Below are 25,777 nucleotides of genomic sequence, written 5' to 3'. Positions count from 1 at the left end.
AAAAAATTTCTTTTCAGTTTTCTGTAGCATAAAACAGTTCCTACTGAATTTTATAAACTGGTATGTGAAACTACTGTTTTCAGGTATGATAATGAACTTTAGGGATGGTTAGTAAAGAAAGTATAGGACATCGTTCTCAAACTTTACATAGTTTTTGTATTTTCCTACAAAAGGTACTCGTATCCCAAAAAGTCTTTAAACAGATTGCTTAATAAGTGAGAGCAAAAAAGACTGTTGGTACTAAAGCCTTTACTGTAATAAACCAAATATATTTACAATTTATACAAACATTTGACCTTCAACAAAAATACAAAAACATATCACAAGATGCAAAACCAGAAAACAAGTTTGTCTCAGACACCACCGCTCTACACAGGACAGAATGCAAGTTGAACTGCAAGGAAAAGAAAGGTAATCCCACATATTCAGGCAATGAGAAAGATCTGCATGAGGTCACAAAGAAAGAAAGAAAAATAAAAGGCTTCAACATTCATCAGCAGACTCAGTTTTTTTAAATCCACAAAACCTAGGCGACATCTGTCCATCTTGCCTTTGTGTTTCATTTGGTTCAGGTAGCGGATACCTAGTTGCTGGACGTTGCCTTCTATTTTATTTTGTATACTTGGAGTTGTTTCACATCAAGGTCTGGAAACTGATATTTTGTTCCTTTTTTAAAAAGGTAAAACCTCTCTACTTCTACAAATTAAGAACATTTGGCCCAGTTCAACTCTAAGTTATGTCCCCATCACATTTTTCAGTAGATGACTTCATAGACTGTAGCTTTCTTGTCTCCAGAGCCAGTGACTATATATTTATCATCCACAGAAATGTCACAACTAAGCACTGATGAGGACTCTTTGGACTAGAAGGGGGGGAAAAAAAAACAACAACACAAAAATTGTTATTAATTTGTTCAGTAACTGCTGTTCAAGAGGTATTGCACTTGTCCATACACTTCAGGTACGTGTGTGTGCCCAGTGAACGAGAGATTTTTCCTTTAGCGGTACCCTTTGGGGAGGCGAATGCACCATCAGCCACCTGGTGCTGCTGCATGATGGTATAAAAAACAGAGCCACCCCAGACCCTCTGTTCCTTCCAACCAGATGAACTCTGATAGAGGGTGCATCATGGAATGGACATGTGCAACATATCTCAAAGAACAACAGTTACAGAACAAGTTAGTAACCGTTTTTAATTCTTCAAGCGACTGCACATGTCCATTCCACTTCAGGTGACGCACAAGAAGTACAATCCAAAGGTAGGTTTTGGAGTCTACCTGAACAAGGATTGAAGAACTATTTGTCCAAAAGCGGCATTATCTTTGGAATGCTGAGATATAGCACAGGGGTAGGCAACCTATGGCACGAGTGCCAAAGGCGGCGCACAAGCTGATTTTCAGTGGCACTCACCCTGCCTGGGTCCTGGCCACCGCTCCAGGGGCTCTGCATTTTATTTTAATTTTCAATGAAGTTTCTTAAACATTTTTAAAAACCTTATTTACTTTACATACAACAATAGTTTAGTTATATATTATAGACTTATAGAAAGAGATCTTCTAAAAACATTAAAATGTATTACTGGCACGCGAAACCTTAAATTAGAGTGAATAAATGAAGACTCGGCACACCGCTTCTGAAAGGTTGCCGATCCCTGATATAGCATAACTCGTAATAAAGGTACACTGATGACCAAGTTGCTCTATAAATGTCTGTTATAAGTATATGAGCCAAAAAAGCTGCTGAAGCTGCCTGAGATCTTGTAGAGTGTGCTACCACCCTGTTTCGAGCGGGGTACATAGGCAACATCATAGCACAGATGTATGCAAGATGAAATCCTCTGAGTTGAGACTGGAAATCCTTTCATTTTGACTGTAACTGACACAAACAGCTGGGACAATGATCTATAAAACCTAATTCTGTCCAAGTACTCTTCTAACATCCAAGATATGGAACCTCTCCTCATCCTTAGGAGAACAGGGCTTAGGAAAGAAAGTCAGTAAATATATGGCCTGATTAAAGTATTGGAGTTCCACCTCAGTCAGGAATTTCAGATGTGGGCACAAGTATACCTTGTTCTCATAAAAAACTGAGTAAGGAGGGTCAGCTACCAGAACTCGTAACTCCACCACCCTTCTCATGAAGGTAATAGCCACCAAAAACACTGCTTTCATAGATAGATGAGGTAAAGAGCAGGTAGCCACTGGTTCAAAGGGCAGACCCATCAACCTTGTTATCACCAGATTTTGGTCTCAGAGAGGAATGGGATCCATGACATGGGGATATAGCCTGTCCAGACCTTTTAAGACTCTGACTGTTATAGGATTAGAAAACTCTGAGTGGCCTGCAATTGGTGGGTGGAGAATGGAGGTAGCTGTCAGGTGAACTCTGATGTAAGTAATCTATAGGCCTTCTTGTTCAGATGGAACAAACAGTCCAAAACATGTTGGATAATGGCCATGACTGCAAAAACACCTCTCTGCTTTGATCAGAAGGAGAACGGTTTCCTCTTCAACAGGGAAGCATATCTAGTAACTGGCTTCCTGCTATTCATGAGAACATAATACTCCAGCTCTAGAGATGTTAACTATGGAGCACCCAGGCAGTAAGATGGAGAGTGGCCATGTTGGGATGTAGCAGGCAACCGTGGTCCTGGGAAATAAAATTGGGTTCTGTAAATAGTGTCAAAGGAAACCTGGCAGAAAGGCTAAGCAGATTGGAGAACTAGCGCTGGCTAGGCCAACTTGGTGCTATGTGGGCCACACAAACATGACCCTTCTTGGGCTTGAAAAATAGCGGAATAGGAGGGAAGGCATCCAGCAGTTTGTCTTTCCAAGAAAGTAGGAAAGCATCTGTCAGCAATCCCTGACTGTGACCAAAAGAGCTGACACTTTGTGAGTAGTTAACAGGTCTATGTGAGGGATCTGGTTTGAAAAATGATCCTCACAAGTTCTAGCCTGACAGACCACTCATGATCTATGCTGAACAAACTGCTCAGGCAATCTTCCAAGCTGCTCTGAAGACCAGGAAGGTGACAGGCTTTGAGATGAATTGCAAAACTCCCAAAGATGTATCGCCTCTTGACAGAGATTGTCTGACCTGGCCTCTCTCTGTCTTTTCATGTAGAACATCACTGCAGTGTTGTACATGAGGACTTGAGTGTTTCCCCTGATGTGAGGGAGAAAAGCCTGACAGACCAGATGAATAGCCCTGAACTCCCATATGTTCATGTGGTGAGCTAAATCTTGATGAGATCTCAGGTCCTGCGTTTGTAGGTTTCCTAGGTGAGCTCTCCAACCTAGAGAAGTAGTACCTGTAATCAAAAAGTCAGTGTGGGTAAAGGAGGGGCAAAGGAAACTTCCACACACACATTGGCTGGATCCATCCACTAGACCAGTGCTTCTCAAAGTGGTGGTCTGTAGACCATGCCAGTCCGCAAGCCATCGGCTACCGGTCCACGACGAGTTTCCTCATAAGAGCGTCAAATAGGATAATAATAATATGGCACCGGTCACTGGCACATTGGAAAAAAAAATTGCCGGTTCCCCACATCAGACAGCTTGAGAAGCACTGCACTAGACCAAGGAGGCTATCACTCATGCCCAAGTACTCAAATCAACATGTCCAATGGGTGATGAGCCAGGAAGTACACTGACCTTAACCAGCTCTGCAACATTTGGAGACAAATTCTGGCATGCCAAACCACATATGTGCAGGAGGCCATGTGCCCCAGTAATCCGAGGCAGTATCTTACTGTTGTAGGTGGATGGTCTTTGAGATCTATGGAAATGTTTAACACTGTCTGGAATCAGACTTGAGGTAGAACACCCAGGCTACTGGAGCATTCAGGATCGTTTTATACATTGTATTCTCTGAACTGGGAAGAAGATTGACTTGTGCTCATTGTTCAACATAACCAGAACGCTGAAGACAGATTGGATCCAAGATAGACCGACTTCCACTTGTAGTTTGGATTGATCCCATACCAGCCAGTCATCCAGGTTAGGAAAGACTTGGACTCCTGCTCTCCTTAAGAATGCAACTACGCCTGCCATGCATTTTATAAATATACAGATTTAGGGCAACAGACAGGCAGAAGAGTCAGATTGCAAATTGATAATGGATATTGTTGACCAAAAATCTTAGGAATCTCCTGTAGTTTTATGGGGCAGCCACATGAAAATGTGCATCCTTCAAGCTGAGGGCAGCATACCAGTCGCTGGGATCCAGGGAGGGGGATGATGGAGGCTAGGGTTATCATGCAAAACCTTACTTTCTTTAACAATTTACAAGTCCAGGATGAGTCTGAGACCTCCTTTTGACTCTGGAATCAGGAAATAACATGAATAGAAACCTCAATAAAGAGGGGAACCTCTTCTATAGCTCCCAAATGGAGATGAGACTGCACTTGTCAGAGGAGGACAACCTTATGAGAATGTTCTCTGAAGAGAAAGTGGGGAAGGAAGTTGGGTGGGGAGAGTGGAAATAAACAGCAATTTCACAGTACCTAGGACCCCCGGATCTGTGGTAATATGGGACCAAGGATATAGGAACCGGGATAACAAGTCAGAAAAAATATGGGAGGGATATTGCAGATTCCATGGTGTTGGCTGCTCAATCTACCCCATCTAAGGATGCTTGCAGAGTGGTCTGAGAACTACAGAATATTGTCACAGAGGGAGAAGTCGTATCTGGCCAATTAGGCTTGTTGGCTAAAGATATGAAATTGCAGCCCAGATGTGGAATAAATTTTCCTATCAAAAAGGTCTAATTTCTTCATATCTTTGTCCTTTGGTGTAGAAGATGGTCAATCCTGACACGAGCTCATTCACTTCCAAGACAACTAAGGAACCTGGCAAAGTATGGGTATAAAAATGTTCATAGCCTTGAGAAGGGACATGGCACCCTCTGTCAGTTCTCTTAGCTGTGAAAGGCAGAGGATAGCATTTGCCACAAGGATTTTGTAGGTGTTGATGGGCAGAGCCACTCTAGAAGGCCCTGCTGAACCCATAATGTTGAACTCAAAAGCCTGTGGGAACTCTCCTGGAACCACTTCAGCAGGAATATCAAAAGAGGTAGCTACTCTCGATAAACCCTGATGTCATCCAGACAGGTGAGGAATCCTGGGGAACTATAGTCTCATCAGATGAGAGGAGGAAAAATACAGAGGAGGCCGAGGCTAATCCTCCTGTGGTGCAGTGGGTCAATGTTTGGAAGCATGAGTCTGGTCTTGAAAGTCTTCTTGGTACAGACCTTGTGATCTGTCATCTGCTAGAAGATCTATAAGGCTAGGAAACCAGGGAGGATCTGGAAGTGGGAGGCATGCCCCACAGGTTCCAGTAAGAAATAGATATGGCATAGGATCCCAGCCACAACGGCTCCAAAGATCCACATCTCTGCACATGTAATAGGTAAGAGGAACGGAATTCCTGCAATGAAGGTGAAGGTGAGCGTTGTCATCTAACCCAGGAGTGAGGGACATAGGAGCCTACCTCACAATCCGAGGAAGACCCTGATTCGCATGACCATGGTGGTACGGTGCCAAGCAGCGCCAGAGCCTGGGGGTCTCTCTCCAGAGATATCGGAACTGGGGACAGCATGCGGTTTACCTCTGGATGGAACTGAGCGAGAAAGCACTGGACACTCCAAAGAGCTAGCCCCAAACAGTATTGAGGGATGAACTTGTCTCTGAGGTAGGTCCATAGCCAGGGCCTTTCACTAGCACGTCTCCTGGACCATCAGAGAATCTGGCACCATGAAACAGAGTAGATCCTGTGCTGCCACATAGGTCTCCAGTGTCATCAGTACCAAGAGATTTTCCTGGTGCTATTATTTTTGCACTGAAGGAGTCAGCACTGTAGTAGAGGTCCTTCTCAATGGCCCAGGCATGGGTGCTGAAGTTGATAACCCTTGATGAGAAGAGGTTGGTAACAGGGAGCATCTCTTCCCAGAGGATACCCTATCTTGTCCTCCAGATTGTTTACTGATGGATGTTCCCAGGGACCTCGATCTTTGAATGATCCAAGACTCGGCTCCTCTGATGAATGGTCTGGTCTTCCATGCTTCTTTCTCACCACTAGAAAAGGGGACTGGTGCTGACTTTCAGAAGCAGTGTCCCAAGGGACAGTCTTCACCAATGCTAAAGTACTTGATGCCCTCCTTGACAGGAAGGTATAGAAGGTGGATGCAGAGCAGCCTGCAGGAGGATATGGCAGTCTCACCTACCTGTCTTTCTTCGTCTGGGATTTGAAGTCCCTGCAATCTGGCAGGGATTTCGAACATGACCCACAACAAGGTACTTCGGGCAGGTGAAATAAGAATCATTCTTTGGCATAGATTTCTTGTAACCAGCACAAGACTTAAAACCTGAAGACCAACGCATACCTCAGTACTGGGTGTCAGTAACCCACGAATAAGAGGGAACCAATGCTCCAAGAAAAACAACCAATAAAACCTACAATCATCTACCACCAACGAATATCATTAACTTAACTATTTACATAAAGGAAGATAATTTCCATGTAAAGGGAGAAACTTGCAACAGCATGCCCATGCACTCTGACTACTGATCCCAGGCGGTGCGAAGGAACTGAGGGAGGTCTGGGGCAGTGGCATGAGGGGGCTGAGGGCGCATATACCACCCCAATGGGTACCACTAAGGGTAAAATTTCTAACTTTGGTGCATTGGGCACAGACACACCTGAAATGGAATGGGCATGTGCAATCACTCAAAGAAAAATATAACATTAATATATATATATATATATATATATATATATATATATATATATATATATATATATATATATATATATATATATGCATATATATATATATATATTTTTTTTTAAAGAAACTAGGGGGGGGGGCTATTACTCTTACCTGGAATATACTGGCTCCATACGGGGTCCGCCAGGCATTAAGAAGGTTATCTTTTCCAGTACTCACAAACCATTTACCTAGAAGTGTAACAGAAAGGCAATGAGAACGTATAATAAAACATCCAACAACTGACAGATTTTACATTTTCAACTCACATTTATGAAGTTTAACTCAATAGGCATATTAACCTCAGGGGTTATTAGCTGGCTGATTAGCACTATTCAAAGCTCTTGGTACTAATCAACATGGTTTTTGCTTACATCTGTGTGGGGAGGGGAAGGGAGGATATGAAACGCATCACAGAGGATGTTGCTGCTTGTAATAGTAATACTTTTAAAAAAATAACCACTTAGTAAGTAGAAAGCGCTTTACAAACATGAACTAATTCTCACAACAGCCATAGGAGGAAGGTAGATGGGTATTACCATCATTTTACAGATGGTGAATAAGAGGCAGAAAGGTGAAGTGACTTCCCCAAGTCATACAGTAAGTAACTGGCAGAGCAAGGATTAGAACATAGGAACCCCTGGCTTCCAGGCCAACTTACCACAGTAAGCAAACTTAAGTGACAACACACAGCTCTCATGAAGATGTAGTTGATACTTGTCTGGTTTATTTACATGTAGTACTTCCACATTGCTGCTCTCCATCCCCACAGCTAGCCATTCACCAGTAGGGCAATATCCAAGGGAAAAGATCTGGGGAAATTAAACAAGGAAAATCTATCTTTTTGCAAAGTTAATGAATGAAATATCACAGTGGAGGAAAGAGACTAAAACCAAAACCAAACTGTTCACCAGCAAGAATATCGTTCCAATTCTGACAAGAAAATAGAGGAATATTTAGTTATCTATTCATGTAATTCAAACTATGTTTTAGGGGGGAGCGGGAAGTGAGATGTCATTTAGGCTATCATTGCATTTTTGTGAGCCAATAATCTATAAGAATTCCAAAACATAATGCATGTTTTGGCTTCTAACAGCAAAATAAAAATTTCCCACTTGCACTGGGTTTAGTTCTTGAGTATCATCCTAAATAAACTGGCAAATTAAAAAAAAAAAAAAAGTAGGAAAACCTAGTCACCTGTGATGTGAAGTCATGCTGTTGTAGCTGTCTCCCTTCTCTCAAGTCCCAGGATCTGACAGTATTGTCCAAACCTCCCGTCCAGAGCTTGGTACCATCATTAGAAATGTCAATACAGCTGGCTCCATCTGTGTGGCCCTGGAATTGCCTGATAAAACAAACCAGATTGAATAATGATTTCCTGCCAGAGCTCAAGGTAAACACTGTTGTGTTGTTAGTTTTGGATTCTGTATGTGTGTGTCATCTCTTCTGAGTCTGCTGATGTGCAAGAGCCAGCCCCTCCCACTGGCTGGACATGAAATGCACACATTACAAAAACCACTTTGCAGGTGTTAGGGAAATGATCTGTAATACAGCTAGCTAAACAAAAGCAGTCAAATATTTCCTATCAAATTTTGGGAGGAAGGAAAGCTATTTAAAACACAAAGTACAAGTATGTTAGCCATCACACCTGGAAAAAATGAATGAATCACCAAGATTAAAAAACAGACTATCCAGGGGACAAACTAGTTATTTCTGCATTTTTATTTATCTGTGAATCAAGAAGATAAATACATAGCAGATTTGGTTACATAAATATTAGTAGGAAGGAATCCAGAAAACTAAAAACAACACCGCCACCATGACTGAATCAGCAAAATTATGCCCTCAGTGGTAGTAGGTCATGAGATCCCATAGTCACTAAACAGTATGTTTTGTTTTAAAGCTTTGCCTTAGGAACTCCCAGCTCTCAGCAACACAGGGTCAACAAGTTTTCCTTGATCCTTAGACTGACATCCTCTGAGATGCTTGCATTTTTCACTAGCGATTGACTTTGGGGAAGTCCTCTGCCTTAGTGTCAAAGGTTGGGGCGGGGGGCGGGGGGGGGAGAAAAAAAAAAAAAAAAGACTCTTTTGGGAGTCAACTATAAATCATTTACAACTGCCACAATAAAGGTCATGTGGCACGTTTTGTTTTGAGTCACTGATCTGAAAACACAAGGAGTTATCAATTAGTAAAGTAGCAGGCAATGGAAGAATAGAAGCAAACATACAGAGGAAAAAAGTGCATCACAGCACTATGGCAGCTAGTCCTGGTCATTCATGAGAGTGTCAAAATTTAGAAAGATTTTATTTGTACTCAGACATAATTTAAATACGTAGCAAGGGTCATCCACGTTTTAGGACATGCCAAAATCAAATTTGTGGATCTAAACACACAAAGGGCTTTATACTTGGTGCAAATATGTGGGCCTAAATCCTAAAGAGTGACTAGGATTTGGGTACCTCAGTTTTTTTGGTGCCCACTCAGAAACACTTTAAATAGGCCCAGAGTGTGCACTCAACACTTACTGAAAATCAGGGCCATTCATAATTTAAGCTCCATTTCCTTACAGTACCATGGATATCTACAAATTTAGTAGCAATGGACCAAAAGTTAGCTTTTCAGTGGACCACAGCATGATTATACTATAAGCTATCCCAGGCAATTCCAGATCCAGCCTCTGCATAATGGCAGAAAGGGATAACATTACCATGCCAGGCACTCACATTTAGAAATGGATTCTGCCTCTAGCACATTTACTGTTTTGTCTTGAAGGCTTAAAGGAAAGTCAGTTACGGAAATGACTTATCTGGGCATTAAGTTAATCATACTCCCTGCCAACCAATCCTAAAAGAATTAGAGATTGGCTGCAAAGAGTATCACTTATTAGCCTCCAAAAAACGGACCAACTACCAAAAATAGTATCTTAAAAATATGAGAGACGAAAACTGGGGAAGAATGGCAAAAAAAACAGAATGCATGAAATTGTTTCAATTTTAATTTAACATTATTTATACTATGGTTAAATTAAACAAAATTTAAGAGCTGCTCCAAGCCTCGTTTAACACCTTTGGTGCATCCCAAAGCCAGTATAATCAACTGTATGCTAAAAAAATCTCAACAGAAAAGGCCAAGATGTTACTGCACAGGAAGTTTCCCAAAGAACACATGGTCAAAAGTATAATGTCTTGTCAACACCCATTTCTCATGCACAATGGACTATTGGTATTTCATGCCTTATTGATACAGTTGGCAGCATCCACACTCTTCTAAATCACTTTTGGATAGTCCAATTTTGTTACCATTTATAAGCAGGTGATTTTCAATACTTATGTAACAAGGGTCAAGACAAGACAAAGAAACACACCTCAATACTACCCCAAAGTTTGCATTCACTCTTCATCAACCATGAAGATTAAAGTGATATATATCAGTCTGCGGTGATTTGGGGCTGATCCAAAATTCACTGAAGTCCATGGGAATTTTTATATTTACTTTAGTGGGCTTTGGATCAGGCCCTTTATGAACTGTGAGACTGTTTTCCCGGACTAGGCTGAGATCATCACTAAGCTAGGATTCACTCTGTTCTCTAGACAACAGGGACTACCTATGTAACACTTTTGTCATGAAACATTATGTAAGAACAATAAACATTTAGCTAATTATCTAAAGAGTAACTTTAGTAAAAATCCTTTTGTAAAGTAAGAATAACTCACCTGACCAACGTCTGATTGTGCAGATCCCACACTGCAATGTTCCCATCACTACAGCAGGAAAAGCAGACCTTGGAATCGGGGCTGATAGCCAGAGCGTAGCAGGCTGGAGCAGATGATGTCAGCTCTGCTTTTATACGAGGAGTTGGTGCTGCCAGGTCCCATATGGATAATGTGCTGGCTTCCCCACCAACTATGAGGGTGCATCCATCAGGCAGCAATTTACAGGAGCGGATGTAGTTATCTCTGTTCTGTATAATACAAACCACCTCAGTTACATTAATAAATTCCTACTGATAATAACCAATGACATGATCCATGCTGCATCCAAGTTTTAAACAGTAGGCTGTATTTTCCTGCTGCCAAAGTACACAAAATTCACCAGCAGATTCTAAATGGCTTCCATCTCCTACCTCTCACCACTGAGCAGAGAGTACAGCTGTAGAAATTAAGCTACAGTTTTCATATTGCAAGTACGGAAGCCTACTGTGTTTTGAATCTGATGGGTAGCAATTCTTACATCTCATTACAAACTGACAGAGCTAAGCTAACAGAGCCAAGAGCTTGCTTGCTGTACACTCCTTCTGCTATGACTGCCAACACTGCAGGAATATTTCTGAAAGAGCAAATGACCTCTTACTTTGGCAGTGTGAAGAAACCATCTATGAAAAACAGGTTGTAAGACCAATGCCGTCCTAGAGTTTTTTTCCTTAATCTCTATTTTGTGCTTACTATTTATACACAAACGCTGCACCTTTTATGCCCTGACTGCTTTTAACCTGTTTCTTGGGACTTAAACTGGGTCTTCGTTTGTCAGCAGGGCTCTTACCACATAACTGGTTTCACATTTGTGATAATGTTGCTGACTAAAAAGTACTAAGGGGAAACAGTCCAGGCTTCAGCCATTACAAGTTTTACTCCATAAATTATTGGCTGTCATGATTTCCTCACTTTAAATAGCAAAATTATTGTAATGAGAACCAAAAGGATAAAGCCTATAACTCCAAACATATAAGAAAGCAATATTGCTATTTGTTTGCGTTACACTTTCCTTAGTACAGCAGGACAATCATTTTTTGTGGTAGCAGACCTTGTTGGCCCTGTTGTAAGCAGCAATAAGACTACATAACCTACACATCGATAACTATGAATACTGCTTCCAGGACTGCATCCTCTACATAGCACATCATATATATTCAGCAATGATATTTGATGGCTAACACTGGGATAGTAATGAAGAAGGTCACAGCAAAGCCTGACTGTATACCTTCGCTTGTACCAACACCATTGAATATTGAAAGCAAACATGCTGTTTTAAATAGGTACTATAGGGATTTATAGCTTATACCCTTAGTAGAGCACTTGCCTTCACAGTTCACATTTTACTGGTTGCCTTTCTTTCCGACCTTTTTCAGCTGATTTTATTGGTTGTGGAGCAGAGCATGGTGTATGAAGCTTCCTGAACTAGTTGAGCAGGCACACCCTGCCTGCTCCATGTTGAATACAGCACTGAAATCATTGTCAGCTCTCAACAGATGTACGTTTATGTTCCGAACAAGAGCAAATACATATTAAGTTTGAGACCACGCCCTGTACTGTAATCAAGCACTGTAACTACCTTCTATTTAAATGAACTGTAGCAAAAGAGAAATATTTATGGAATGTTCTAGGCATCACAGAGCAAGAATGACTGCATTCACTTTCTGTCACTTTCATCTCAACTAATGGGGAAACCCCCATTATCTGCAAGAGGGAGAACTGGGGACAATTTCCATTTAAAAGTCATCTGTCTAGTGCAGCATTTGATTGTTACTGATCATATTTGTGATGAATAAACTACGATTCTTCCTCACCACTGCCACCATTTTATTTTAAAAAATAGTTACATACCTAATGCAGGAAACAGAACTGCCTGATATTTCCTTATAATATGAATAAAATCCAGGCCTGGAGAGCTATTTCCTTATTGAGTCTCCAAGGAGAAGTTAACCTTGTGCACAAGTTACTGTTTGCTTACCAGGCAGTCCAGCTGAGAGACAGGGCTCTTGTTGCCAGGTTGGCTAATATCCCAGACTTTGACACATCCCTTTCCCCCAGTGTACACATGTCTTGTGGGGTTGCTGATGGTAACTGCACACACTACTTCCCCATGATTCAGGGTATTGATCTGACGAGCATGGCGAGGGATTCCTGGTCCAATGAGGGCATCAGGAGGGAAAGGTACAGGCTGCATCTGACCATCTGCAGTAACGTGAAAGGAGTATGCTCTTTTTGGGAAAAGAGGGAAGAGAAGAGAAAAAGACAAAGAGAATTAGGTCAACCATTACATTGCTGAGTTGTGAGAAATAAGAGCAACCTTTTAGCAGTTCCTTTGCTTGGCTAATTTTATTTTTCATATTATATCAATTTAAGCTGCAGTGCCAAATGCTATAGGCACAGAAAATTTGGGATGGGACGAGACCACTCACAACAGACAGTTCCATCTCCTCTTGCATGAGAAGTAATTAGAGCAAAAAATAAAAGTGCATTAAGTGGTACGATTAACAAATCCCCTTTAAAAAAAAGTCTATGAGGTCATAGCAACTACTTAATCATCTTTTAGCCTCAGGGAATTTAACCAAACACCTAGACTGCAAGTATGAACTAAATATGAGTCAACAGTGTAACACTGTTGCAAAAAAAAGCGATCATCATTCTGGCATTAGCAGCAGTGTTGTAAGCAAGACACAACAAGTAATTCTTCTGATCTACTCTGTGCTGATTAGGCCTCAGCTGGAGTACCGTGTCCAGTTGTGTGCGCCACATTTCAAGAAAGATGTGGACAAATTGGAGAAAGTCCAGAGAAGAGCAATAAAAATTATTAAAGGTCTAGAAAACATGACCTATGAGGGAAGATTGAAAAAATTGGGTTTGTTTAGTCTGGAAAAGAGAAGACAGAGGGGACATAACAGTTTTCAAGTACATAAAAGGTTGTTACAAGGAGGAGGGAAAAGAATTATTCTCCTTAACCTCTGAGGATAGGACAAGAAGCAATGGGCTTAAATTGCAGCAAGGGAGGTTTAGGTTGGACATTAGGAAAAACTTCCTAACTGTCCGGGTGGTTAAGCACTGGAATAAGTTGCCTAAGGAGGTTGTGGAATCTCCATCACTGGAGATTATTAAGAGCAGGTTAGACAAACATCTATCAGGGATGATCTAGATCAAGGGTCTCAAACACAAGGCCTGCGGGATTTTTTCATGCGGCCCACCAAGCTCCCCGTGCCCCCCCCGCTCATGGGCCCCCGCCCCTCTGCCTACCTCGTGGCACCACGAGCCCCGTGCAGCTCCCTGAAGCAGCTGGAACTATGGCCCTGCAGATCCGGGCAGGGCGGGGGGGAGGGGAGCAGAGGGCTCTGTGCTCTCAATTCCAGGCACTGCCCCCCGCAGCTCCCATTGGCCAGGAATAGGGAACCGCGGCCAATGGGAGCTTTGGGGGAGGTACCTGGAAGAGCAGCACATGGCGCCGTTTTCCCCTGCCCCCGGGACTCCGGCTGCATCCTGGAGCGGAGCACAGCAGGGCCAGGGCAGGCACGGAGCCTGCCCTGGCCACGGTGCGCAGCGCTGCCACCCCGGATCCGCTCTAGGTAAGTGGCTCCGGGCCAGAAGCCACACCCCAACACCCTGTCCAGAGCCCCCCTGCCACATCCCTCACCCCAACTCCCTGCCCTGAGCCCCCGCCGCACCTTGCACCCCTCACCCTCCTGCACTCCACACCTCAACTCCCTGCCCTGAGCCCCTGCCGTACCCTGAACCTCAACTCCGTCCCCTGAGCCCCGCCATGCCCCGCACCCTCCTGCACACCATCTGAGAATGAGTGAATTGAAACTGATGGCTGTGATGTGGAGAACAGTAGCTAAATAAAGATTATACTTTTTTCAAGGAAAAACGTATATAGGCAGATGCCCCACATGTATTACTTTCACAATACTCCACTAATAGAAGTTAGGGCCTAGCGTTTCTGTTATAGCTCAAAACCATTATAGGACAAAACCTTTTCACTAACTTAACACATTTTATTGCCCTGGTGAGATCCCAAATTTTGTCCTAATGTTTTTAATACATATCTGATTCACATCACAAAGACCAATACTACCATCAATGCTGACGCCACATTTATGACAGTCTCAAAAAGGCCAAAAACTGAATGAACATGGAGAGGAGAATGAACTACCTACTCACTAATACAAATTGGGCAGTTTGAGTCACATTGTTTGGTGCTCTCCCTTATTATCCCTTTTTTTCCTTAAAATATCCTTTTCATAAAAGGATGATCAAAGGGTCTACTCTATACTCCAAATGCAGCCTTCCTACAGATTCTCAGTCAGTATAAATCAGATGAAATTCAGTATTACATGCATTATTTAATTCGCATTCTATCCTAAAACTATTACTCTCGGATTTTTCCGATTTGTGTTTTCTGTAGTATGTGCTATAACCAGGAATTGAAAAACCTACTAAAATGGGGCGAGAACGCTGACTAGGGATGGGGAGAGAATAGATAGAACAGCTGGCTCCTTCCCTTGAAGGAAAGAATTAAGCCTGAGAGCAGAGCAGCCCAGATATCACTAATGATCTTTCAGTATGGAAGGAAGGAATGGAAGAAGAGCAGCCCACGTGCTATTATTGTTTTCTGAAAAGAGTAGAGGGAAGCAAGCTGCATTTATGTTAAGGCATGGATGTTTCTTATAGCTGACCACATGTGGTGGAATTCATACTTGAGTGAATGCACACAGGTGAATGGGTACGGATGAGCGTGAGCAAGAAACAGAATGAGGGGGCTATACTAGCCAAGAAGTGAAGGAGAGAAAGATCTTCAGGAAGATGTGTGCAAGAGAAAAATGTAGAACTGGAGGTAAAGAACAGAAGATAACATTAGGAAAGAATAAGAAAAGGTTACAAGGGCATGGAGAGAAAAAGAATGGAAGGATACTCACTCCACAACACAATGTATATAATAGGATGGAAAATTTGAGTAAAGGGGAAACAAGATACAAGAAAAAGCACAAGAGACAAAGTTATATTGTTGCAAGACTTATTAAATGGGAAGTAGATTGATAATGCAAAACATAATCACAGTATTCTTTTTAAATTGTCTAGGGCCTGGCTTTTGGGGCTGTGACAGCACAAGTGTTTGTCACATGCTAACAGTAGATGTTGGGAAAACTTCTGAAGCCCCCTAGTAAAATAATTTGAATATAAAATGTTCAAGTTTTATCACAGTACATTCCTTGCATAGAACTGAATATACCATTTATCTTCATGATGCTGATAGACAATAAAAAAGAGAGGGCAATATGAGTCTGGCTGTCTCAGGTTTGTAGCACTTCCTTTTAGTTCATTTCCTCCTTCAGGGCACAGGAACAAAGTGAACACTAGCCCTCAACAGTTAATATCGTGTAGGTGACTTCACTGGTTATAACTCCTTTCATCCAATGAGTAGTTTCCATTTATAAATACCATTAGTATTTGATTTAGAGGGCAGTTCTTTACTCACTCAAAAAGCCCACTGTTCTAAATACCATAATTACTGCCAACGTTGTTACCCTAAAAAACAAACAAAAACAAAGGGATGAACAAAATGAGGTCCTGTGATAAAAATACTATGTGATTATGTAATTAATGACTGTCCCATAATGCATGTGCATGGGAGCAAAATTAAGGTTGCACAGCTAACCATAATTCTAGCATTTCCTAACTTTTGACTTTGCAAGCCTAATAGTGTTTTTTTTTTACACATTGCTTTTTTAGATGTAATTTCCCAGGTTTTTTAAAGTAATAAACTGAAAAGGTTGAAATTCCACATCAGGCTGACACCACCAGGTGTCATCAGCAGGTTTGGAATCTTTATATCTACCACACTCCACATCACTGTGCCACTTGAGCTCAGGGAGAAACGGATAGAAGGCTGTCATCCTCTATGTGGACCAGCCCTTCAGTGGATTTCACAGACATTTATTGAGAGCAGAAGAATTGGAATCTTGAGTTCCATTCCAGGCTCTTGAGGGGAGTGTGATCTAGTGGATACAGACACTTCTGTCTGTTTCCCCCAAGACTGACCCCTTCTGCTGTTCCCCCCAGCCCATCCCCGTCCTCTTTTCCCCACCTCAGCTCCTCATTCAGTCCCATTCTTCTCAGCTAGCCAGTCCCCACTCATCAGGCTTCTCATCCCAATCCTTGTGCCCTTGTCCAGCAAATCCTAGTCTCAACTCCTTCAGACTCCCCATTCCAGCCTCAGTCTCTATCCCTTTTCCAGTCCCAGTCTGCTTATCCAGCCAGTCCAAACCCCCCTCACGCACTGGCTCCTTTATCTGATTTGTCTCCCTGGTCTTCATGCATACCCATGATCCATTCCCCAGTGGCTCCAGTCCAATGCTTCTCCCCAGGCTCCTTATCCAATCTCACTGTCCCCCTACCACCTGACTCCTTGTCTCAAGCTCTTTGCCGAGCCAGTCCCTGCAATTTAGTTGCTAATATCTAGCAAGTCTTTATTGACCGGGTGTGATTTTTCAAAGGTTTGTAATCCCAATTTGGGCAGATTTTCCCAAGGGTGGCAAAAGGCATAGTCCTGACATAAAGGTCACCCCTTGTCAAATTTCATGTCACCACTCCAAAGCATGGGGGTCCTTGTGTTTTTCAAAGAAAATGTCACCAGAATTTTTCCACATGTGCAAAACAATTTTTTCCCTACCCTCATTCTCGGAAGCGACTTAATCGTTTTTCCCGAAACGTCTTTTTTTTTAAATTCAGCCTGAGACAGACATCAGGCATGGTAAATTTCAGCCCAATCGTCTGAAGTTTGACAAAGTTAGAAGCAATTGAAACCAGGGTCTTATAAGCAGACATGTCAGGCAATCTTAATAATAGACAGTGCTACCAGTCCCAGCTATAATAAAAGCACATACAAACTAAACGAACACCACTGAAAAAGGCATTTCTCTAGGAAGAGATGCATTCCCCACACATTTCCCTTTTTGGTTAATTTTTACTCTTCAAGTCTCCTCATACACAAGAGCGAAGATTAACCCACAAGGATGCTGGAAACTTCTATTTGTGTATAATGGACAAGTAACAGATAGTCTGTAAGTAATTACATTAAAACGTATGACAAACAACCCCTTCCTGCCCTGAAAAAAACCCTAAACATTATTTAGGTTACAAAGTCAAGCTCTTTAAAGTTAGGAAATGCCAAAACTGAGGTTGCCTATGAACTATGATAAAGTCTTTAATTACATGATCACATATTTCCTGCCTCATTAAACACACAGGATTGTATTACAGTAGTGGTTAGAGGCTCCAACAGAGATCAAGGCCTCATTGTGCAAGGTACAAACACATAAGAAAGACATTGCCTGTCCCAAAAAATGTATAAGCTACATAGACCAGGCAGACAAAGGGTGGCAGAAGAAACAAAGGCATAGAGCAGTGAAGTGACTTGCCCAAGGTCACACAACAGGTCAGATCTAGGAAGAGAATCCAGGTATAGAATCATGACAGCTGGGAGAGGCTGCAGTTGGGCTTATATTTTCTCTCTCTCTCTCTCTCTCTCTCACACACACACACACACACACACACACGTTTAAGTTCCAGTTGCAACATTTTTATTACTGGTGAAAATACACAGGCATAAAGATACACAAGTAAAACACAACTTGACTTTTAGATCTCATGCTGGTTTTGCAGGGCTGGCAGTTATGAAGACATCTTTTTTTTAACTTGTAAATTGACCAGATTTGTTCTGGCTGTGACAGAGATAAGAAACATGAAGTTCCCCACCCAAGCCATTTTTCCCCAGTCACCTTTCAGAGTAATAATCATACTTGTGCACATTATTTTTTTTCCCCAATATATGAAATCTTACTTTTGAAGGTTACTGCTTAACTCCCAATATTTCCAAAACATCAGATTTTCTAATATTTCAGTTTATTTATAAATTAATATGCACAAAGTTTTTTAGTCCTGGGGAAGAGGAGGGGCAGAGACAATATCTTCCTGTATGTGTAAAGTGCTGGACACATCATCATCATCATTCAATGTATCACAATGATTATTCCTAGAATGCAAAATCTTGAACCTAATTTAAGGCTTGTACATTCATACCTGTGTATGTTCATTCTCTTTTAATGCAAGTAATTCAATTAATAAGTAATATCAAAACAACAATATGCAGTGTTGTTGTAGCCATGTTGGCCCAGCAGACTAGAGAGACGTAGGTGAGGTAATATCTTTAATTTTAACATTTCCCAGACCTGAGGAAGAGCTCTGTGTAAATTTGAAAACTTGTCTCTCTCACCCACAGAAACTGGACCAATAAAAGATATGACCTCACTCATGTTGTCTCTTTAAACCAACAACATGACATAACATCTTATTGCTTCTTCCTTTTTCTTTGAAATTTTTTTAACGCTTGTGAAAATGAAGTGATCCTTCCTCAGAACAAGTACGGCACTGCCAATGGAGGGGCAAATGGCTTTATTTATTCCTCAAACACTCCTTGCAGATTTCCAAGCTACCGCTTATCTTAGTCACTGTATAAATAAAGACGACCTCTTCTGCTGCTTCTACAGAAGAACTGTATTTCCAACCTCAGGCCTACAGCCCTGGTGTACACACACACACACACACACACACACACACGAAAAATAAAAGTGAACACAAAAGCAAAAGAAAGATGATATGAAAACAAAAACACACAAACATATAGCATTAGGAGTTCAGGCTCATCTTCCCAAAACATCTTTTCTAAATAAACCAGACACTTTGTCACTTATGACTATACACTATCTCTGCCTGAATAAGTGGTAGAAGGAGAACATATTTCTTTCAATGAAGCCCAGCTTAGATAAAAATTAGGGCTGTAGTTAACTCACGTGATTAACTCAAAAAAATAATTGAGATTAATCGCACTGTTAAACAATTAAATACCAATTTAAATTTATTAAATATTTTGGATGTTTTTCTACATTTTCATATATATTTGATTTCAATTATAACAGAGAATACAAGTGTATATTATTTTTATTACAAATATTTGCACTGCAAAAAGGATAAACAAAAGAAATAGTATTTTTCAATTTACCTGACAAAAAGTACTGTAGTGCAATCTCGGTCATGAAAGTGCGTCTTACAAATGTAGATTTTTTGGCTACATAACTGTACTCAAAAACAAAACAATGCAAAATTTCAGAGCCTCAGAGTCCACTCAGTCCTACTTTTTGTTCAGCCAGTCGCTAAGACAACAAGTTTGTTTACATTTACAGGAGATAATGCTGCCCTCTTTTTATTTACAATGTCACCAGAAAGCGAGAACAGGCATTTATACAGCACTTTTGTAGCTGGCATTGCAAGGTATTTACATGCCAGATATGCTAAACATTTTTATGCCCCTTCATGCCCTGGCCACCATTCTCGAGGACATGCTTCCATGCTGATGACGCTTGTTAAAAAAATATTGTGTTAATTAAATTTGTGACTGAACTCCTTGGGGGAGAATTGTTATGTCCCCTGCTCTGTTTTACCCACGTTCTGCCACACATTTCATGTTATAGTAGTCTCAGATGATGACCCAGCACATGTTCATTTTAAGAACACTTTCACTGCAGATTTGACAAAACGCAATGAAGGAACCAATGTGAGATTTCTAAAGATAGCCACACCACTCGATCCAAGGTTTAAGACTCTGAAGTGCCTTCCAAAATCTGAGAGGGACGAGGTGTGGAGCATGCTTTCAGAAGTCTTAAAAGAGCAATACTCCAATACGGAAACTACAGAACCCGAACCACCAAAAAAGAAAATCAACCTTCTGATGGTGGCATCTGACTTAGATAATGAAAATGAGCACGCGTGAGTTCGGACTGCTTTGGATTGTTATAAAGCAGAACCCGTCATCAGCATGGACGCATGTCCCCTGGAATGGTGGTTCAAGCATGAAGGGACATATGAATCTTTAGCACATCTGACATGTAAAAATCTTGCGGTGCCAGCTACAACCATGCCACAAAAAACACCTTCTCACTTTCAAATGACATTGTAAACAAAAAGCGGGCAGCATTATCTCCTGCAAATGTAAACAAACTTGTTTGTCTGAGTGACTGACTGAACAAGAAGTAGGACTGAGTGGACTTGCAGGCTCTAAAATTTTACATTGTTTTATTTTTAAATGAACTTGTATTAGGTTAATTGAAAACTACTATTTATTTTGCTTTTTTACAGTGCAAATACTTGTAATCAAAAATAAATATAAAGTAAGCACTGTACACTTGTGTTGTATTTGAAATCAATATATTTAAAAATGTAGAAAACATCCAAAAAAATTTAAATAAATGGTAGTCTATTGTTTAACAGTGTGATTAATTGCGATTAATTTTTTTTAATTGCTTGACAGCCCTACTAAAAATGGATGATTAAAACAAAAGAAAAACCATCAGATATTGTTATTTAAATCAAATACATGTAAAAATTAAGTATCTGAATAAACGTATGTTAAGCTACGCAAATGTTTAAATAAATGTGTATTTTATATAATTTAGAGATTAAATAAATTTTATATATTATATATAATAAAGATTAAATAATTCTTCCAGATTAGCAAAAAGATGCATCAAATTTAGTGTAAAGGCTATATTTCGTTGCAAATAAACGTGTTTTAATGGTTTCCAACCAATAAGAATCAACCTCTCTTTAGGAAAATAAAGTACAAACGCGAAACAAGATTAAAATCAATTATCTGAAAAAACGGTAACTCAGCTTCTCGTAACTGTTCTTCGAGATGTGTTGTTCATGTCCATTCCAATCAGGTGTGTGCGTGCGCATGTGCACGGTGGCCGGAAAATTTTTCCCATAAATCTGTTGGGTCGGTCTGGGCACCCCCTGGAGTCGTGCCTTCATGGCACTCAATATAGAGCCCTGCTGACTCGCCACCCCTTCAGTTCCTTCTTGCCGGCTACTCTGACAGAGGGGAAGGAAGGTGGGTATTGGAATGGACATGAACATCATATCTCAAAGAACAGCAGTTATGAGAAGGTTAGTAACCATTTTTTTCTTCTTTGAGTGCTTGTTCATGTTCATTCCAATCAGGTGACTCAAGCCCAAATTCAGGAGGCGAGGTCGGAGTTGTCCACTGATTGGAGTACTGCTCGTCCGAAGGCCACATCATTTCTGGCCTGCTGGGTAATCGCATAGTGCGTGGTGAAAATGTGTATGGAGGTCCACGTCACTGCTCTGCAGATTTCTTGAGTGGGAACCTGAGCCAGGAATGCTGTTGATGAAGCCTGCGCCCTGGTGGAGTGATCGGAGGTGCAGGAACACCTGCCAGGTTATAGCACTCATGAATACAGGACGCCCTGAGCTCAGACACCCTCCTGGCCAAGGTTATCGCTACCAGGAACACCACCTTCTAAGAGAGGTAGAGCACAGAGCATGTTGCTAATGGTTCAAAGGGGGGCTCCCATGAGCCTAGAAAGGACCAAGTTGAGGTCCCAGGCAAGGATAGGCTGATAGATGTTAGGGTATAGCCTGTCGAGGCCTTTTAGGCATCGTCTGACCCTGGGGTTAGCAAACACAGAGCGGCCCTGCACACCCAGGTGGAAGGCCGAGATGGCGGCTAAGTGCACCCCAACAAAGACAACGAGAGTCCCTCCTGCTTCAGATGGAGGAGGTAGCCCAGAATGAGCGGCACGGAGGCTAGTGTCGGGGGCAAGTGGCACTGTGCCAACCAGTTTGAAAATCTCTTCCACTTGGCAAGGTATGTGGCTCTTGTACAGTGTTTCCTACTGCCAAGGAAGACCGGTCTAACTTGGTCTGAACAAGAAAGCGCCAATGATTTAACCATGGAGCTTCCACACCATGAGATGAAATGACTGGAGGTCTGGGTGTTGGAGACGCCTGTCATCTTGTGTGAGAAGGTCCAAGAAGAGCGGCAGGGTAATCGGGGTTCCCATGGACATGTCTAGGAAAGACGTGTACCAGTGCTGATGGGGCCAGGCCAGTGCTATCAGTATGATCTGAGCTCGATCTCTGCAGGTCTTGAGGAGCACCTTGTGAACGAGCGGTAGGGGTGAAAAGGTGTATAGGAGAGAACCTCCCCAGTGGAGGAGGAACGCATCTGTGCTGGAGCCTGGGCTGTGATTCCGGTAGGAGCAGAACTGCTGGGACTTCCTGTTGCGTTGCGTGGCAAATAGGTCTACCTGGGGAAAACCCTACCTCTGGAAGATTGAAATTGCGATGTCCGGGCGAAGGGAAAACTCATGGCCGTGAAACAACCTGCTGAGGTGGTCCACCAGCCCATTCTGTACCCTGTGGAGGTACGACGCCTGCAGGTGTATCAAATGTTCTACACAAGTCCCAAAGCACGAGGGCTTCCTGGCACAGGGGAGAGGAGTGTGCACCCCCCTGTTTGTTGCTATAGAACATTGCTGTTGTATTGTCCATCATGACCGATGCACATTGTCTGGTTAGGTAAGGAGAGAAGGTTTAGCATGCTAGGTGCACTGCTCTGAGCTCTCTGATATTTATATGAAGACCCTGATCTGCTTGAGACCAGAGGCCTTGAGTCCTGCGGTCTCTCAGATGAGCTCCCCAGCCCAAGACTGATGTGTCCATCACCAGTGACAGAGACGGTTCTGGGGCAGCAAAGGGAACCCCTGAGCGTCGATCCACCACAGGAGGGAGTTGGGGACCAGGCAAGGCAGGGTCACGATTCTGTCCAAGCTGTCCCGGGCTAAGTGATACACTGACGCAAGCCATGACTGAAGCGGTCGAAGCCTGAGTCTGGCATGCTGCACCACATAGGTACAGGCAGCGATGTGTCCGAGAAGTTTCAGGCAGTTTCTCGCTGTAGTGGTGGGGAACTGTCTGAAGCCTTGAATTATATCGTTCAGGGCCTGAAACTTTGCCTCCGGCAGGTATGCCCTTGCTTGGGTAAAGTCCAGTACTGCCCCGATGAACTCTATCCTCTGGATGGGGGACAGATTCGATTTTGCTTCATTTAGAAGTAGACCCAGGCTGTCGAAGGTGGCTCTGATGAATCTGACCTGAGCTTCCACTTGGGTCCTGGAGTGGCCTCTGATCAGCCAGTTGTCGAGGTACAGAAACACCTGTACCTGGTGCCTTTGCAAGAATGCGGCGACGACTGCCATGCACTTGGTGAAGACTCAAGGTGCTGCTGACAGGCTGAACGGGAGGACTGTAAATTGGTAGTGGGTACTGTTGACCACAAACTTGAGGTACTTCCTGTGGGGCTGAGTGATTGCAATATGAAAATATGCATCCTTCAAGTCGAGAGCGGCATACCAGTCTGCTAGATCCAGCGAGGAGATGATGGAGGCCAAGACGACCATGTGGAACCTGAGTTTCTTCACAAACTTGTTGAATTCTCACGAGTCCAGGATAGGCCAGAGGCCGCCTTTGGCTTTCGGTATTAGGAAATACCGTGAATAAAAGCTCTCGCCCCTGGGTTCCTGAGGAACTTCCTCCACTGCCCCGAGTGATAGAAGCAACTGCATCTCTTGGATAAGGAGCTGCTTATGAGAAGGGTCCTTGAAGAGGGACAGGGAAGGAGGGTGAAAGGGCACAGAATTGGATGAAGTATCCCCTCTCTACCATGCGGAGCACCCAGCGGTCTGACGTGATATAGGACCATGCACAGTAGAAAGGAGACAGGAGGAAAAGGTACACTGGGGTAGATCCAGTCTCTGATCCGGTGCGCCATCCTCAACCACACCTTCAAAAGACCAATTTAGGGCCAGAAGCCAGTTTGGGTTGGCCAGAGCCCTGGCCTGAAGACAGGTGTTGTCTCCTCCTGCCACTCCTGTTCCTCCTCTGAGAGCCGTCCTGTCGGTTCTGCTGATGGAATCTCGGAGGAGGTTGCGGCTGGAAGTGACTCCGCTCTGTGGCTGGAGTATGCAGACCCAATGATTTGAGGCTGGCTCATGAGTCTTTCAGGCTGTGCAGCCTCTTGTCTGTCTTTTCAGAAAAGAGAGTCTCACCCTCAAACGGGAGGTCCTGAATACTCTGCTGGACTTCATAAGGGAGCCCTGAGACTTGGAGCCAGTAGCCATGAGCCTAGAGGCAACATCTGCACCGTCCAACATGGCCGGGAGGGAAGCCCAGGAGACTAGCTTCCCTTCTTCCACGAAGGCTGAGAACTCTGCTCGGGAGTCTGAAGGGAGGAGCTCCGTAAATTTGACCATCCCTGCAGAGGTGTTATAAGAGTACCTGCTGGTGATGGCCTGCTGGTTCAAAATACGGAGCTGCAGACACCTTATAGAACAGTACTTTCGCCCAACAAGGTCTAGTTGCTTAGCCTCCCTGTTTTTTGGAGAAGGCCCTTGGAAACCCTGCCTCTCAGGCTGGTTAGCAGTGTCCACAACAAGAGAGTCAGGAGGTGGGTGGGAATACAAATGTTGTACCCTTTGGAGGACACGAAAAAACGCCTCTCATTGCGCTTGGCAGTGGGCGGCAAGGAAGATGGGGTCTGCCACAAGGTCTTGATGGGGTCCACAATAGTATTAGTAAGTGGCAGGGCAATACGAGAAGATCCGGAGGGTGCTAGGATGTCCACCATGGGATCCTCCTCCTCGACTACCTCCTCAGCCTTAATGCCCAGACCCTTCGCAGCAACGGCTGTAGCACCTTGTTGTCCTCAGGCGCTAGGGTTATGGCTGTGCCTGCCAATTCCATGTCTGGCGATGATGAGGAGGAAACACCTATAAGAAGGGGATGCTCCCTGCCATCTGCTCCCAAGGGGTCCCACAACTCTCGGTGCTGATGCAGCGCTCGCCGGTGCCGGAGTTGTCGACACTGAACCTGGTGTTGGCTCAGTCATCCGCAATACTGGTGGAACCATCGATGGAGCCGGTGCCAACCGCCCTGTCTGCGCTGACGAAGGTAGCGGGCCCATCACTGGCATCGGCGTCGGGATCGTCGGTGCCCGTGCCGTAGTCGGCATCGAGATTGGTGCTGGTGCCAAAGCCAGACGAGTCACTGGTGCAGAGGTCAGTGCCGAGGCTTTTGGTGTTGGCGTGTGGGCAGGAGCCAAGGCAAGCTGCGCGGTTGATGGCGGGACGAAGGTGGCTGAGGCCACAGAAGCGGAGCAGTGCCTTTGAATCCCTCCCTGGCTTTGGTGAAAGGCCCAGTGGTGGATTCTGCCACTGCAGTGGCCATGCTTGGGGCTCTCTCCTGTCTCTCCCTGACCTCGATCTTCTGCTCCTACTCCTCCTAGACTGGTAGGAATCACTCTTACTCCAAGGTCTCTGAGACTGAAGA

General features: G+C 43.2%; 1 protein-coding gene across 4 annotated transcripts in view; it reads right to left on the bottom strand.

Moving 5' to 3' along the window:
- Nucleotides 1–232: 232 nt before the first annotated feature.
- Nucleotides 233–25,777, bottom strand: part of TLE1 (TLE family member 1, transcriptional corepressor) — a 110,370-nt gene continuing 84,825 nt past the window's right edge. For all 4 annotated transcript variants that reach the window (XM_054031628.1, XM_054031630.1, XM_054031631.1 and 1 more), the window contains exons 15-20: nucleotides 12,495–12,744; nucleotides 10,481–10,728; nucleotides 7,962–8,109; nucleotides 7,426–7,576; nucleotides 6,879–6,955; nucleotides 233–862 (exon numbers count right to left, since the gene is read on the bottom strand). In XM_054031628.1, the coding sequence (XP_053887603.1) occupies nucleotides 755–862; nucleotides 6,879–6,955; nucleotides 7,426–7,576; nucleotides 7,962–8,109; nucleotides 10,481–10,728; nucleotides 12,495–12,744 (982 nt within the window). In that variant the 3' untranslated portion in view covers nucleotides 233–754. The remainder of the gene's footprint in view (nucleotides 863–6,878; nucleotides 6,956–7,425; nucleotides 7,577–7,961; nucleotides 8,110–10,480; nucleotides 10,729–12,494; nucleotides 12,745–25,777) is intronic.

The sequence above is a fragment of the Malaclemys terrapin genome, chromosome 6, assembly GCF_027887155.1.
Source record: "Malaclemys terrapin pileata isolate rMalTer1 chromosome 6, rMalTer1.hap1, whole genome shotgun sequence".
Lineage (NCBI taxonomy): Eukaryota > Metazoa > Chordata > Testudines > Emydidae > Malaclemys > Malaclemys terrapin.
This window is presented reverse-complemented; position numbering and strand designations above follow the sequence as displayed.